General features: G+C 37.0%; 3 protein-coding genes across 3 annotated transcripts; 2 read left to right on the top strand and 1 right to left on the bottom strand.

Annotated features, from left to right (window-relative positions):
• The first annotated feature begins 6040 nt into the window (after positions 1 to 6040).
• Positions 6041 to 7349, top strand: LOC141821944 (FCS-Like Zinc finger 6-like). The gene is made up of 2 exons (XM_074709333.1): positions 6041 to 6501; positions 6992 to 7349. The coding sequence occupies exons 1-2, from the start codon at positions 6137 to 6139 to the stop codon at positions 7071 to 7073; spliced, it is 447 nt and encodes a 148-aa protein (XP_074565434.1). The 5' UTR covers positions 6041 to 6136; the 3' UTR covers positions 7074 to 7349.
• A 3281-nt stretch (positions 7350 to 10630) lies between these two features.
• On the top strand, positions 10631 to 11080 carry LOC141821610 (uncharacterized). The gene has a single exon (XM_074708983.1). The coding sequence runs from the start codon at positions 10631 to 10633 to the stop codon at positions 11078 to 11080; it is 450 nt and encodes a 149-aa protein (XP_074565084.1).
• Positions 11081 to 11217: 137 nt separating this feature from the next.
• On the bottom strand, positions 11218 to 17846 carry LOC141822237 (uncharacterized). Its single transcript, XM_074709679.1, has 10 exons — positions 17696 to 17846; positions 17329 to 17609; positions 16360 to 16498; positions 15997 to 16118; positions 15649 to 15852; positions 15322 to 15381; positions 12856 to 12994; positions 12595 to 12713; positions 11630 to 11854; positions 11218 to 11517 (listed from the first exon to the last, which is right to left on the bottom strand). Exons 1-10 carry the CDS (start codon positions 17844 to 17846, stop codon positions 11323 to 11325), a joined length of 1635 nt encoding a protein of 544 aa, XP_074565780.1. The 3' UTR covers positions 11218 to 11322.
• Positions 17847 to 17888: the final 42 nt, after the last annotated feature.

Raw genomic sequence — 17888 nt, 5'->3', positions numbered from 1 at the left:
TTCTTTCAAATCTCCATGGAGAAATGTTGATTTTACATCTAACTGAAAAATAGGCCATGAATTTTGTGCCGCCATCGCTATTACCACTCTGATGGTATCATGTCTTGCTACTGGAGCAAAAACTTCTTTATAATCAATACCAAACTCTTGCTTATAGCCCTTCACCACCAAGCGTGCTTTGTACTTGTCAATCTTACCATTCTCATTTAGCTTTGTTTTGTAAACTCACTTTACACCAATTGTCTTTTGCCCTTTAGGAAGATCACATAACTCCCATGTATTATTTCTTTCAATTGCTGTAATTTCATCATCCATAGCCTTTCTCCATTTTGATTCTTTAACAGCCACTTCGAAAATAGTAGGATCACAATCTGAGAACAAAGCAAAATGTGTAAGAGGATCATCACCTTGATCAATTCCAGTCACCTCATAATTAGACATCCATGCTGGTCTTCTTCGAACACATTGTGGCCTTTGCGATTCTGCTTCCATTGGACTTTGATCTGTTATAGGAATATTTTGAGAGACTTCCTCATGTTGCTCATCCTCCATAGGTTGTTGTACTTTCTCATCATCATCAAAATCTACTATGATAGTTTTTTTAACGCCATTTTGATTCCATGGCCAAGTGTCTTTTTCATCAAAAACAACATCACGACTTATAATGATTTTCTTAGTGCAAGGATTATATAATCTATAAGCTTTTGATGTATTACTTATACCAAGAAAAATACATTTTTCACCTTTGCTGTCTAGCTTCTTTCTCCTTTCATCTGGAATATGAGCATAAGCGATACATCCGAAAATGATCAACCATTGATTTTCTTCCACTCCAAGCTTCCTCTGGTGTCATATTTTGAATAGATAATGAGGGACTTCTATTCAATATATGGATGCTCCAATTAACTGCTTCTGGCCAAAAAATTTTAGGAATACCACTTGTCGTCAGAAGGCTTCGCACCATATTCATAATAGTGCAGTTCTTCCTCTCGCATATACCATTCTGTTGGGGTGTGTAAGCAGCTGTAAGTTGCCTTTTGATTCCATGATTCTCACAAAAATTTATAAATTCATGTGAGTTATATTCTCCACCACGATCTGTACGCAGAACTTTAATCGAGTTGTCAATTTCTTTCTCGACAAGTACTTTATAATTTTTAAAAGCAGTAAAGGCTTCAGATTTTTCTTGCAACAAATAAATCCATATTTTGCGACTATAATCATCAATAAAGGTAATTATGTATCTTTTACCTCCATTAGAATGTGATGTTATTGGCCCGTAAATATCTGAATGGACAAGCTCCAATGCCGCCTTTGCTCTCCAAGATTTTCCTTGTGGGAATTGATTATGGTGTTGTTTGCTAACAACACATTCTTCACAAACTTGAGAAGGAGTTGTAATTTGAGGAAGACCGATCACCATATTCTTTTGTTTTAGTATTTTTAATCCACTAAAATTTAGATGTCCATAGCGAAAGTGTCATAACCATGCCTCATCATCAAATTTTGCTGAAAAACATGAATGAGATGTAGTATGAAGATAAAGCGGAAACATACGATTGTCTATCATGTTAACTTGCAGCAATTAAACCCAACTTTGCATCTTGAATGCGACAAACTCCTTCTTTAATAGCAATTTCATATCCTTTTTCTTGTAGTTGACCCACACTAAGCAAATTAGTCTTTAAATTTGGCACAAAAAGAACATTAGAGATAGTATGGGTAGTATCTCTTTTTGCTTGTATGGTTACCTTTCCCTTTTCCTATAACAAAAATTGTAGAGTTGTCACCAAATATGACAGAACTGCAAAAGGTTTCATCTAAGTCAGAAAATGTATCATTCTCTCCACACATGTGGTTGCTGCAGCATGTATCTAAATATCATACATGTCGTTGAGTTTTCTCTTTCTCATGACATACTATCAAAAGAGACATTTCTTCTTCTTCTTCTGCAAAGTTAGTCTGATCTCCATTTTGTTTCTTCAAATTAGTATAACATTCTGATCTATAATGGTCATACCTATGACATCGATAACATTTAACATTGGACTTTGTTTACTGACTTTGTTCTATTAGTTGTTGAATAATGACCTCCACGTCCTCTTCTTTGAAAATAATTCTCTTGATGTTGATTTTGTTGTTGGTTTCCACGATCGTTGTTGTTTCTACCTCCTCTTCCTCGACCTCTGCCTCTTCCTCATCCTCTATCACTTCTATCAATTTGTAGAGTGATTTTCTGATAAAGCCTTCAATGTTTGCTCCTCTTTTTCATATTGATTGATTTTCTGCTCATGAACCAATAATGAACTTTGTAATTCATCAATTGAAAGTAGACTTACATCATTTGCTTCTTCAATGGCGCAGACAACAAAATTAAATTTTGGTGTCATAGATCAAAGAATTTTTTCGATGATGAGAACATCCTCTGTCTTGTCGCCAAGGATCCATATTTTGTTGATGATTGTCATCGTTCTTGAAAAATATTCTGAAACTGATTCTCCTGATTTCATTCGGAGCATTTCAAACTCTGAACGAAGTGCTTGAAGTTGTTGCTCTTAGCTCTTGTCGTACCTTGGTACTTTTTTTTCATAGAATCTCAAATATCTTTTTGCGGTATCCTTTTGAGAGAATGATTTCTTGGAAGAGATAATCAATAACTTTAAAGAGATAATTCTTTGCTTTAAGATCTTTCAATTGTGCATCTGTTAGTGCAACACCTTCTGTCGATTCTGCTACTCCAGAAATCACGACCGTCCAATATTCTTTGGACCTTAAGAAATTCTCCATGAGCATGCTCCAATGGTCATAGTGACCATCAAATCGAGGAATGGCCGGTTGTACAAAATTTTTGAAAGACATGACTCTTCGAACCTCGCTCTGATACCACTATTAAGAAAAGAAATAAGGGAGTCGAGGACACACAAGGAGGATAAAACTAAAATTTTCAGACACACTTCATTGATAAAGAAGTAGCCTATTTATAGGCTAATACATAATACTAATGACCTACTAACTCCACTAACATCTCAACATTAACCACTAACTCCACATTACAATCATTTCCTATTATTTCTCATCCACAACTCAATTACAACCAAATACATTAAATATGGACACTTTCTATAATCACTTTCATCCCACTAACTTGGCAACTCATCAACCCACTAACATTATTAATTTTATTAACCTCTAGCGAAGAGTCGAAGCTGGAGAAGAAGGTGATGGACCTATGGCCGGTGCAATATGGCTCATCTTCCCAATATATATATGATCGATGTATATGAGATACTAAATATATTTGTTCCTGCTTAGATTACCTACAGATGAATCGTCGGCTAACAGTGGCGAAGTCACGCAAGACCCGCAGATGGTTGAGCTCCTATCAGACTGCAAAGAGAAGGATGGTGAGAACGAAGGCGGATGGTGTCTTGGCTTAGCCGCTTTGACGCTCAAGTCAGCTTTCCGACAGAAGATAAGGAAGAAGAAGAACAAAAGATGGAATGCAGAGGATGAGGCTAGTGTCTCTATGAGTGTGTGTACTTGTGCCCGCAAGAAGTGGGGTCATTATATAGAATCATCAGAAAAGCTATCTCATCAGAAGAGATGTCCCCTCTTCGATAAGGAGAATATCCCATCGCTACAGTAGTGAAAGGTCCTATTACTCATGCTTGGTATGGTCCCAAACTCTGCCCTGTTAAATCATTCAGTATTAATGAGATAGGTGAGTTACTCTCAAATATTATATCATTCCACGTATCCATCTGGCGGTGGTCTGGCAAGTTAAATGATGGAGTGAAGGGAGTAGTACCTCGACGGGACTGAACTGATTGAGGAGGACACTCCTATCTAGGAGATCTCGGATTCACTTGGGAGTAGAATCAGTTAAATACTGAGTAGGACATCGAATGGGGCACTGAGTAGGTCAAGGGGTTAGTGGACTAGGGAGCTGAGTCGTAACTCGACCACTTAAATAGAGCGGAGAGCTCGGGCGGTCACTGAGAGGAGAGCTTGAGCTTGAGGCGACCGAGATATAACTCAGGAATGCTGGACCAAGATGTGACTCCGGAATGCTGAACCGAAATATGACTATGGACTGCTTGGTCGAGATGAATCTTGGGACTTTAGTTAGCTTGGTCCTTGCCTCTCCAGAGCTCGGGCTTAGAGTGTAGGGCCTCGAGTTGAGCTAAGTGATGCGCCGAGCTAATTGAGAGGTTGGACACCGAACTGAGCCAATCAACTACGAGATCTGACTTTACCTTTATCATATTGGTGCCAATGAGACCATACCGTAATTTTTTTTTTTTTGATCTAGATGTACCAATCCATAACAATCATGCACATGTGTTAGATTAAATCTCGGCGTTCGTTTCCTTTTTAATAATTGTGTTTCCTACCATCTTTGTTTCGGGGTAGATTCCAAGATTATGGTTTGCATTGGAGCTATCTTGGTCCCACGTACACGTCTTTTGCAATAAACACATGATACAATCGTATGCAAATGAACGTCAAATGAGCAACAGACTTTATGCAAAAACAGGTCTAAAATGAACACCAAGGGAAACCTCAAATCTCCAATAATTGAGCAAAAATAATTTTCTGTTCATTATTTCACCTGCATCAAATATCGTAGATGCCATGAGAAAAAGAAAAGCAGCATCTCTCACTTATTGCAGTCTCGTTAATTTGTCCAATTCACAAAACGACTCCAATCCTCCTCTGCGTCTTTGTCCCCTCTCTCTCGCTACACTCCAATCCACTCCATCTCCACTTGTCACGAATAATTACTGGGGGTCCAAACATATTCCTCCACGTGTCATATAATTGTCCCCACCCGATCATATGACAACAAGACAAATTAAATGACTGCCCCGGCACACAAAACAATTGCAACCTAAATATATTTTTGGCTCTTTTTCTTTTTTGATCGAACTAATTAATAATCTTAAATTAATTAATTCATTAGGGGAGGCTCCGAAAGTTAGATAAAAAGGACCAATAAAATCTAATTTCTCTAAAATACCACTTTCAAATTGAATTTTTCAACCACAAAATGTAATGCCTCATAATTTGTGCTATCCAACGTTGATTCAAGATCCAACGGTGCATTGGCCTCCGACTAAAAGACACTTCTAAATCATTGTACTATTGCGGACAAAAATTGTGACTTGTGCCACAAATAATGTGGAATAAAATATAGCTAAATTACAAATATTTGCAATCAATCAACCTTCGAGTGAAAGAATCTATTATTATTTTCATATATATATATATATATATATATATATATATATATATATATATATTAAGCCTCGAAACATTTTTTATTTCCACAACAATAATAATGTTGACATAATTTACTTTGAGAATTTATTTTATGGTATCTTCCAATAAAATAATTTAGAGTAACAATCAAGAACTGGATCTGTCTATGACATATATATATATATATATATATATATATATATATATAATTTACTAAAAATATAAAATAAAATTAGTATATGATGAAGCATTTTACCCTGCTGTAAATCGTAGAGGAATTCAGATCAAAGCTATAATTTTATTTGGCTCTCCATGATTGAAATAATTATAGAAATTATGTGAATTTTCTTGAATCTAATATAAAAATAGACAACATATACAAGAGATCTTTTAAATAATTAAGTTATGTAACATATTAAAATTGTATCGTGTATTTTTTTTTAAAAAAAATTGCAAGTATATTTCAGATCAAGAAATCAATAAAATCTTGTCTAAGGTCGACTTACGTGAAATTCCCCCAAAAAAAAAGGATATAATGAGAAAAAGATGAAACAATAAAAAGTTGAAAATGAAAATAATCCTTTGTCAATAAGTGGCTTACAGTTTTTCTTTGTAACTCCTAAAATTAATAAATATTTTTAAAAAATGGACACAAATAATAATAATAATAAAGAAATGGGTTACAAACTCGCAAGAACAGATCAAAATCGAACGGTCGAGATCTATTTACCACTCTTTTTAACTCCACTCTTCTCTCCTGCGGTTTCCAGAACGTCCTCTTCGTCTTCCTCTCTCTCTCTCTCTCTCGCTCGGTCGCTCGCTCGGCGATCTCCGAGCTCTTGCTGCCTCTCTTGCTACGGTTCCAGATACGAAGATGCTGCTCGGGAAGCGGTCGAGACCTCCGATGCGGCGGACGACTAGCTCGCTGGAATTTCCGGACGGCGGAGTTTCCTTTGATGTCGAGGCCCCCCAGCCGCTGGATCAGGGCGAATCGATCGGGGGCCAACCTCTGGATCCGCGGTGGGGCGAGGCGGAGGTGGCGCGGCGAGCGGTCAACGTGGCTGGGGTGGACTGGCGCGCGGCTCGGTTCGTGGGGTCCATGCTTTCCCCCCGTGGCGGCGTGCAGAGGAGCAATCCTGTGGAGTTGCCCGGTGACCACCCTGGGACGGCGCCCTTCTTGAGGGCATGTGGTCTCTGCAATCGACGCCTCGGACCCGGCCGGGATGCGTTCATGTACAGGTACTTCCTCTTCATCCACCTTCGCACCGAAAGGTGCCGGCTTTTTCGTTTGCTCTCTCATTTCTGGACCAAAGATTGTTTTTTTAGGGTTTACCCAGTTACTCACACTTCACTCCGTCTTGTTCCTGCCCCTTATTGAGGAAATTACCGTAACTATAGAGTTCACGAACAGTTTCAGCTTCCAATTTGTTTTCACCTTGAGATTTTGGTTGTGTGATTCATAGCAGAAAAACTCGCAGGTGATCTGTCCATGTTCGTCCAACTTTACAATCGATGTTACAGTTAGTTAAATCAACGTTTCTCTATTTGTCAGATCTTATCAACTTCTGCTACCAATCGATGTGATACGAACAAAATCTCTTCTTCTCTATGATAAACAATACACATGAATGAATCTCTCCAGTCCAATTAAGATCTTCATCTGTGTTCTACCACACAAATCCCATCAGGTTTGTGATTAACAGACTCAATCTGCTCTTGATTTTTGCAGGGGCGAGATTGCTTTTTGCAGCCTGGAATGCCGTCAGGAGCACATCAGCTTGGATGTGCCTTCAGCAACACAGGAACCATGAAGAATAGCTGCTGCTTGAGCTTTCTTCATCTTTATCTGGAATATTGAGTATTCAAATGCTACAAAACAACCAAATGCATGCCCTGTGGTTCTGTATTTTCCAGCAGCATCAACAGATTGATCAGGGCAAAAGAAGACAAATCTTAGACTCGATGCTGCTGTTCTTTCTTCAATTTTTCGTGGTGCTCAAAAGAAAGCAAGTATCAATTATCTTCCTCCATATTCCCTGAAAGATGGTTCTCTTTTTCAATGATATGAGACGCTGTTCATCTTTTGAGTTGAGATGGTAATAATGGCTAGTAGAAACTCCATAAAAAAATTTCTCCTAGACTCTGGATTTCAATCACAAGGTTTTAGGTGGCCCTGTTAATTCTCCAAATCAATTGGGGGTTGTTAGATGTCTCGTGTGGCTGTCGGGAGCATACATGATGACAACTTGATAATAGATTCAACAAGGGATTTAATTAGAATCGAGTTTATTAGTTTTAAGACACGGTAATTAATTGTAGTGTTTAAACATTTGAGCTGATTTGTAGATCTATTTGCTCCACCATAACCAATAATGGTATTAGAAAACAAAAATAGAATTTCTTTTGATGAAAACATATATAATGGAAGTGCGTCTTAGTGAAGATAATCTCGATAATTCACTTGTTTAGAAGATTAATTAAGGATATTTAAGTGGAGAAGAAGAATGGAATGGTAGGGTCTGTGTCATCAGATCTCGTGGCCATGGGCCCCATGTTGACATGCAAAACTAGGCGCGATGAGTATAATTTATAAGTCCCAAAGCCTAACTGAGTTGATACCTGCGTAGTATATAAGACAGGCATCGATGAGTATAATTTATATTTTATTTCTATATTTATCAAAGTTAAGGTTGGAATCAATATCCATTCAAAGTTATCAATAAAAATTTTATTTTGTTTAAATAATGAACGATTCTTGAGTAATCTTGCATGTCTGACATCACAGCAAACTTCAGTAATTCAGAGATCAATCCGAAATGAAATTACCTTTGATTTTTTGAGAGTTGTCTCGATTTCGGTCAGGGTTATCGAGTGCGAACAGCCATAATCACCGAGCAAGGGCAGAGTTGTAGAAAATTCAAGTGTACAAGATAAACCATCACTTTTGAAAACTCACTCTTGTATTCATAAAATATGTTACAAGAATAAAACTTCTTTCATATGAGGGAAAGATTGTCCTCCTTTTTTGAGAATAAGTACAACATTATACAAGCAAATAATAATTGTATTACAATCAAATAATGACAAATAAATTAATTAATTAATGGCTGAGTTATAATAAATATTGATTTGACAACTAATTAATGGTTGATAGATTAGCCAAATAAAATTTTTTTTTCTAACCGGATAAAAATTGAATTTCAACTAGATAACCTTCCTTATTTTCAATAAGAGTGCTGAAGCAGTTTGGGGTGGCTAATGAAGGGCACAAGTGGTGGAGCTTCGTCTTCTCAAACTAGTCCAGGCATTGTAGGAACTCTAGCACCTGTGCTGGCGTCTTGCGTGGCTCGGGAAGGAGAAGAATGGGATGTCGATGTCACGCGTGGATGGAGGCGACGCCAACGAAAGTGCCCTCGGTTGGTGATTGCTCCGGCAATAGCGCGTTGCAGGCTCTCACGAGGAATGACGATGAGAAGAGGAACGTACGGGACGACGACGATCACATCAGAGAGGGGACGACTATTTTTTTTAACTTAAATTTTTAATTAAAATTTAAGTCAATTGAATCAATCAACTCCTCACTATAATTGCGATAAATTAAATAAATCTAATATAAAACTCAATAAAATTATCTTAATTTTTTAAAAATAATAAAAAGTTCTAAAATATTATTCAAATTTATTTATTTATATATATCACCATTAATATATTATTATTATATTTATTTTATTTTATTTTGTTAAATTAAGTTGTATGTTAAAATCTTTGATCAAACAAATTTTTATTGTATTATTTAATATTGAACCAAAACCTAAAATATTACGTGATCACCGGCCATTACTATTTGTTTTAGTGCTAACTGGCGTAGAATTTGAGGCTGCAAACTGACATAACCTGCAATATAGCAATATAGGTTCCACAGTTTAAATTATTTTTTTTTAAAAAAAAATCTAATAAATTAATAAATAATTTTCCATGTCAATATCAAATTTTTATCTAATAAAATTCTTGTGATTTTTTTTCTAGTTTACTGGGTTTTTCTAATTTATTGTTTTCCAGCAGCCGTGACGTCCTCCATTGACTGCAAAAATAAGTTTAAAAAAAAGGTATCATTAATTATGATTTTACCTGTCTCTGATTCTGTTTCGACGTAATGGAATTGGATCTGCTGTATCCAAACTATACCCAACGTTTTAATTTCAAAAAATAAATAGAAAAAACAATCTAATTTCCTATAACGCCTTTGTTTATATTAAAATTTATTCATGTTTTTTTTATCTCTTCTTTTTGGCCTTAAAATTTAATCCTTTAATTCCATGAGAGTTGTTTGGGATTGAGGTCCATAGGGCATTAGGGCTGTAAAGGAGCTCGAATCACACAATCAATCAAGCAGTTGAAATAATTATTCAAGTTTATTTTAGTTTTGTTTTTATAAATTTGAGCTCGATTTAAGTTTGACTTAAATTTGATTCATTTAAATATTATCGAGCTCTTAATTCAAATTTATTTGATTGTTTGAAGTTTTTATATTTTAAACTTGTTTGGTTAGTTACTGAATATGTTGATAAAAATTTTATTGATAAACATGGTTCATAAATTTTGTTCACAAACATGATTGATAAATATTATTTACAAATATTAACGAACTGAATATATGTATTCTAGTTTTTTGATTTAATTTAAGAGCACTTACATTTATGTTAATGATGAGTCTTGTAACACCCAAATAATGTTACAATCAATATAAATGGATGTTATAACACTCACACACACATCAACATTCAACTCTTTGAAAGCAGTTAATAAGCAAAATTTTTTTAAAAAAAATCATTCAAGTGCGTGTATACATGTGTCACACACAAAAGTGTAGGATCCACAAATAATGAGTGGACAATGAAACCTATAAAAAAGGAATGTTAATATTAAAATTAAGCGTATGTGTTAATAAAAAAGAAGTATTAATATAATGGGTATATGTGATGAGTGAATCCTATGCTTTTCAAAGATATAATATATATTATTAACATTCAAATAAATGTATATATCCTAATCAGTTGTTTAAATTTATTTATTTAATTAATTTTGGATATGTTAAATGGATATAAATAATTTTGATTAAAATGAATATCCATTATATTCGTCAAGGTTCGATTTATTTACGACCAGGAGAGTACTTAATAAATGCAATGTAATGACAGCTCGTATACTGTAAGGAAAAAGGAAATAGCGGCAGACCTCACAACCTCGATATTTGCTTCCTTAAACCGCGTTTTACATGCTGCATTTTGTCATTTATTAGCTTAATCTATGATTTATATATCTTCTTCTCATCCTCAACTCAGCTCACTGCTTAATTAGTTATACGGCCATGTATTCGCTTCCAAGTTTCACTTTAGGCTCCCTTCATCACGCACCGGCGCCGCCACTGATCGTCTCCTGCACCGGCACCGCTATGGCCAGATCCAAACCCCCCAACTTCTACGAGGTGCTCTCGCTCGACCCCTCCGGTTCCGTCGCCGGGCCGGAGGAGATCAAGAGGGCCTACCGGCGCTTGGCCCTCCGGTGCCACCCTGACCTCTGCTCCGCTGGTTCCGGCAGCAAAGAAGAGTGCACGAGGAGGTTCATCGAGCTGCACCAGGCTTACGTCGCGCTGTCCGACCCGGCTCTGCGTAGGAAGCACGACATGGAGCTGAGCGGTATTGGCGGAGGCGACGATGGCAGCTCCCGGCAGTTCTCCAGGGAGGTGTGGGAGGCGCAGCTCCGCAAGCTGAGGCGGCGGTCGACTGTGCGGCGCAGGGGAGGGGCGGTGGAGAATTAGTTAAGCGCCGGATCGTTAGGATTATGTTTGCTGGATTAATTAATTTGTTTTTTCAACTAATAATAAAGATTTTAATCATCGATTAGTGTTCTTGTATGAGATCGAAGATGAGTAGTGTTCTTATATGAGATCGTAGATGAGTGAACCATCAATGAATTATCTTCGAAATTGACAGAATTATCTTCGAAGTTGACAGGTTGGTGGTAAACAAATGCATCGAAGAGATGCTCACCAGTACGAAATCATTTTCCGATGCAAAATTTGCTAAATATGTTGGATAAGACCTCTTCAGAGATGTCTTCCCCGCTTATCTCCCCTAGGGCCAATGCTGCTTCCCTCAAGTCAATGGTCCAAAAATCCATAGGCAACTCCTCGTCAATGGATGACTTCAGTCTAGAAAGAGATTCTTGTGCTCGTAGTAGTTGCTCAAATTGCCTCTAATTAAACAAAAGAAAAACAAAATCTATAAAAATTAACTGATAGAAAATGTATAGAACAGTCGGCCATTAAAGGAAAAGTCTGAACGGTGAATTCATGTAAAGAACTAACCTGGTTAACAGTCCATCTAAACCCTCCTGGTGGATTTGAGTCGAGGCCTCTGACCTCTAGCACAGCACTCTCCAATTCTGAAATGCCTTTACCATTGATGGCGCACGTCGTAACAAGTTTCATGAAGGAGCTAGTAGCTGTTTCAAATTGCCGCATTGAGGTGCATGGTACACAATCTATCTTATTGACTACTAGAATCACAGGTGTTGTGGAACCTGCTGACTTCTGTTCGGAAGAAGAAAATAACAGTTATTTTCTTAGATTCTCAATCAGCCAAAGGAAAAACTTGAAAAAGGATATAATCAACGAGTACAAGAAAAATGAAGAAAACATGAATAGATTCTAGCAAACATGATCATCGTTGTCGCCAAGTACAATGTCCATTAAAGAATACCATAATTTGACAAAGCTACTCCATCCTCAGTTTTGTCACAAGTTAACCGAATGTACAATTATGCATCCTCTAGTAAATCACTAGTTCATGAGATGCATGAATTTGATTTAATAAATGTATCAACTAAGAAGATGTATATATTCAAATAGCTCCTTGGTTCCCATGGAATTGTTTTAATTCCCTTCAGCAGAAGAAAAATCGTATCCCTAAAGACAAAAAGTAGTATTTTTCCATTATTTAGACCAAGTATATGACTACCAAAACCATAAACAAATCAGTAGAATCAATGATGCACAGTAAGTAGATTGCAACCTCGCCAAATCAGAGTACAGTGGTAACTGTGTTGTTGCCTTATTTTCATGGAGATATGTTTACTTGCATCAAAAAGCTTTAAAAATTCACTGTTATCGCCACCTCCACCCAAGGCCATTCACAGCAAAACCTTCCTGCTTTAACCAAATCTACTGACTTTGAAAGCACTGTGGCTCACAAACTAAAATTACATGTAGTTGATCCCAAAAATGCTCATCTAGCTTCAACTTAAGGATTTTGAAATGAAGGATATAAAAACCTGATTTTTTTGAATATGATCAATAAGTTTCCTGTCGTCCTCTGTGAATCCATCAATAGCATCTGTTACCATAATTATCACGTCTGCAGTCATGGCAGCAGATTCTGATCTTTGTACACCTTGATGCATTTGCAAGTAGAAAAAGGTAAATCTCTTTAGACACTTAATTTATTTTAACATCAAAGTAATAATCTAATATTAAAAGCATCCCATGCCACTTCTGGTGTAATCCTTCAGAAGGAAAAGAAAAAGGTAACCTACCAATTTTTTCAACAACATCATCAGTTTCTCGAATTCCAGCAGTGTCAAGAAGCGTGACGGGAATCCCATGAATAGTCACATCAGCTTCTATGACATCCCTTGTGGTTCCAGCAATATCCGTAACTATAGCTCTTTCACTCTGCAAACTATTACAGAATATTCAGAAATTAAAGACAAATGAGACTCGTTATATCAAAAGAATAAAGATATATATTTCAATTCAAAACTAAAAGAAAATTCAATAAAACAAATGCATCATGGTATGATAGTTTCTTGATTTGTAACTTGTACTTCCTTTTTTTAAAAAAAATACCAGGACTGTATAGTTCTTATGATTCTAACTATAACTCTATCACACTGCAAACTATTATAGAATATTCAAAAATTAAGACAAATGAGACCCATTATAACAAAAGAACACATAAAAAAATACATTTCAAGCCAAAACTAAAGGAAAACTGAAGAAAACAAATGTGTCACGGTATGATAACTTCTCGATTTGTCACTTGTTCTTCCTTTAAAAAAAAATAAAAATCTTACCATGATTCTATCACTAAAGTGAGTCTTGTGCAGCAGCTCCCACATCCACAGACTTTTCTCTTTTATTTTTGTTTCCATGTTTTATTTTCATAACTTTATATGTGTTGTTAATTCTTTATAATCCTTTGTAATACCTACTATTATGATAGAAGACCAAGCATCTGTGAGTTCTTGTTTAATAGCTACCAAATTAACTACCCATACAGTCATTTGGAAAAATAAGTACAGCAACCATCCAGCATTTGTTATATAATTTCAGAGCTAAATCATTCAGTCCTAAGATTCCTGCACAACCAAAATTGCATCGTCTAAGATTGTCCTGGTAATACTAAACTATATAAGCTAAAAGTCATCCCTATCATTCTAGAGCATTCAAGTTCTTGCAGAATTCTCTGTACCACAACATTATGTTTTTTATGAAAGGTAAATATGTATATCATCAAAATGCACAAAACATACAAGTGACCAGGGATCCTTGCTCATGTCATGCCTAATGAAGTATTAGATCTGAGTAGGCATTCAAGGTATAGTGTACATGTGCTATCTTGAGTACCAACTTTCCATCTGAGTGATCCCTATCAACCAAACAAACATGATGCGGCCTCCCGCCTGTCATGGATGACAAGGCGTCAGGCCGCCCTTTGTCGTCCATGTCCTCTGGTTGCCTCTTGTGCCCATAGCTACCGCCAATATGCAGTCGTCTCCAATGCCACCCATAGTCACCAAGTTGGTCTAACAGGTGTCCTAGTGGAGGTCCTCTCTTGTGTCTCGTCCGCCTCCATACTCTCATCGGTCCGTCATCTGTCCTCTATACCCCCACATCCTCCCTCTAAGCTCCAAAGCAGTGGTAGAGCTGAGTGGTGTCTCAATACGCATGTTTCTGGAGTGAATGACTCCCGACCTCTAATAGTGTTCTATGCCAGCCAACCATGTGATATCATATTGATGTGGCAAGGTAACGTCGCATATAAAGTTGGGGGTCCTCTCGCCTGCATGTGGTCAGAAGTATCTCATCCTTCATCGGCAAGTGGGCATCTCCTACCGTCTCCATAGCCTCAATCTCTCTAACCCTCCTCCCCCACTGCTACCTAATTTGCGTGTGCCTGAGGGGCTCGAACTCTAGTGCCTCCGCCGCAACCCTACTGGGGAATGTGTACTCCTGCTGTACCACAACATTATTGTCGCTGCCTATTTAATCAGAATAGATACCTTTTCCAATATTACTCAAATTTTCTAACCCAATGGTTTCAAATCTTCATAATCAATTAACTCTTACATGGAGGTGAAGCAATACTCACATCTAAGCAAGGGTGTAATATGGGGAATGGCAATATGAACACTCTGGCAGATAATCCTAACCCCTCCTAATTTAATACACATTGGCCCACCAGCATATGTGGTGAGGATGAGAGGAAAACAACAATAGCCAGAGGTGCAAGATGTGGATGGTAAATATGATCCAGATGCCCATTCATCACATCTAATGTTTGTCATATAATGATAAATATTTTAATATTTTTATCCCTAAAAGATAGATTATCCTGCCTTTTTAGGGTGGGTAGTGATTATGATCCTTGGCCAATTGCATCTCTAATCAGAAAGCAGAACTTTTACATTCTTTTTTCCTCATAGAATCCAAAAAACTTCATTTCATTATACACATTTTTTAATAAACATTCTATATTGAAATTGCATTCAACCTTCATAAAAACTAAGTCATGAGGGATACAACACTTTCAGCAATAAAAAGGGTTCTTAGGCTTGGCATTGTTCTGAAAATATATCTTCTGAAACTGAACATGTGCAATTTTAGAAAAAAGATTCACTGAGTAACAAGATACCATAAAACATTGTATATTTGATGAAATGTAAAGAAACAAAATATTTCATCTCTGATCACTGCAAAAGAATGTTCAAGTAACTTACTTTGCTCCAAGCATTGAGCAAGCTTGATTTTCCAACATTTGGCCTACCAATAATTGCAACCTGCAAATCACCATGTAATAAGAACCCACTCAGCACCTGCCACTGTATGATAAATCCAAGAAGAATTCGACAAAAACTAAATTACAATCAAATTATAAAGGCAATAGCAGGAGAAAGCAACCAAGACAATTTACAAAAAAACAAACATTATAAGCAATATCTCAAAGAAGGTTTAAAGAAGACACCGTAGAATAACATTCTGCTAATACCACAAGATTTTTTTTTAAGAAAAAAAGTTGCATAATGGTTCCATCAAAAGAAACGCACCTGGAGACCAGTCTGTAAAAGTTTGTCATAGTTAGCAGTATCAATTGCTTCTTGGAGAATATTCCACATATCATCTATCTGATTTGTCAGAACCCTAGGTTCCAGAAGGGGCAATTCATCATCAAAATCTAAGCGAGCCTCAATTTCTGTAAGCAGTTCAATGCATTGCTTTCTCAAAGATTTAACAAGTGAGGAAAAGCCTCCCTGTAAACAGTGAATTGATTTTACTTCTTAGATTGATGATATGATGCAACTTTGAAAATTATAATATTTCCAGATCATTTCCAACAGATATCACTACTGTACATATATTATGAATTAATATAGCTTAAAAGAATATTAATATACCTGTATATTTGCCAAGGCAGATTCTGCAGCAGCCACAGACTTGGCTGCTATCAGTCTTCCGACATTTTCTGCCTGAGACAGGTCCAAGCGTCCATTAAGAAAAGCTCGAAGGGTAAATTCCCCTGTGTAAAAATATTGTAAACATTGATCAGCTAGACAACAAATAAGGGAAAAAAGCACAATGAACTTGCAACAAATTCCATTGAACATAGATCTCCATCTTCCCAACACGAGCATGTTTTTCAAAATTCATGAATACCATGATCAATCCTATATATATATATATATATATATATAGAGAGAGAGAGAGAGAGAGAGAGAGAGAGAGAGAGAGAGAGAGAGAGAGAGAGCATAAAAGCTAACCTGGTTCTGCGAGCTTTGCCCCAGCCTCTAGGCACGCTTTTAATACTCTATTCAAGCATACATCACTCCCATGGCACTGGAGCTCAACCACATCTTCTCTAGTATATGAGCGTGGTGCCAACATAGGGACTGCTAGGACCTAGGAAAATGGGTGGAGGTCAAATGAAGAGTTATAAAAAAAAAAGTATATATTGAAAAGACATCATTGATTAATGTTAGACTAGTATATTACAAAAAAATTATATTGGCAGGACAAGTCCTTAGTTGTAAGAAACAACATAGAGATTCTAGGTTCAAGTGTCTGATTATTTTACCTAAATTAAATATCACATGAAAACTAAAACTAAAGAAAGCATACAGAATTAACAACTATCATATTGCATGCAACTTGTATACATATTACTGCTATAGATTTGTGAATTGTTCTAATTGACAGCATTATGCCATGACTTTCTGAGAAAAATACGAACGAAACAACACAAATTCAAACTACCCTTCCAATTTGATCCTTTTTGTCCTTTAAGAAATTTAGACAATTATCAGAAAGGGTTACCAAAAATTCAATGTGTGCCATTTATTCCAATTTCATCTTCGTCATAGATTGCAAAATCAGTCTGCGGTCTCATATAATGTGTAGGATGATTGTATTTTGCCTTTGAAATACATGCTTGAGAATCACAATAGGAAATAGAACCATTTTGTTTTGTGCTTGTTATCCCTATAAGAATGAACATGAGTTGTCAACATGCCACAAGGAAGTTTACTCCGTTAATGTGCCTAACCAACAGAAGGTATTCAAAATGAATAAGCAATATCACAAAGATCCAATAAATCCTAATTGATACAAATGCATTCTAAAAGCTGAAAACAACACGAAGAGATAAACAGGACATATATTGCAATAATAAATGGAAAAGACGCCGACTGGTGGTAACACCAGAGGTACACTCTGTTATTCCTTCCACATACCTCATCAATGACATTGCCTTTGCGGTCCAAGGCGAATCCATACTCCACAAAGTGGCTTCTGGGCTTCCATAAAAAAAGAGAACCCCTCTCCTTGCGCCCCCTCGCGGGCTTAAACACCCTGGCTGCTACATCAACCGCTGTTGGACCCGACAATCGGACGATGCCGACGGCGGCCGGACCACCGCCCATGGAGGTGACAATTGCCACGATGGTCCCCCACCCCACGGCGGTCCCATCCTCCGTCCGAAGACGCTCGTCCTTGGTGAGAATTAGGTGTGTATCTAACAAGCCCAAACCAAAAAAAAAAAAAAAAGGTAAGACTTTTAAGCGGCGAAGGAGGTAAAATAGATTCGTATGAGAGCGAAACCTTCAGTGGAGAGGCGAGAAACAAGGGTTTTAGAATGGGGAAACAGCGTTTTGGGGAAGGAGAAAGGATCGAGAGGATTAGGGTTTAGGAGTAGCGGAGTGGACCTTGGTCGCCTGAAAGGGGCGAAGAAGCGGAAGAGCGCGAGAGCCATCGATTCGATTTGGATCCGCCAAGGCGGATTGATAATTCGAGA

The sequence above is a fragment of the Curcuma longa genome, chromosome 2 (genome assembly GCF_044706935.1).
Source record: "Curcuma longa cultivar G26 ecotype Majalengka, Jawa Barat chromosome 2, ITB_CL_G26_1.1, whole genome shotgun sequence".
Lineage (NCBI taxonomy): Eukaryota > Viridiplantae > Streptophyta > Magnoliopsida > Zingiberales > Zingiberaceae > Curcuma > Curcuma longa.
This window is presented reverse-complemented; position numbering and strand designations above follow the sequence as displayed.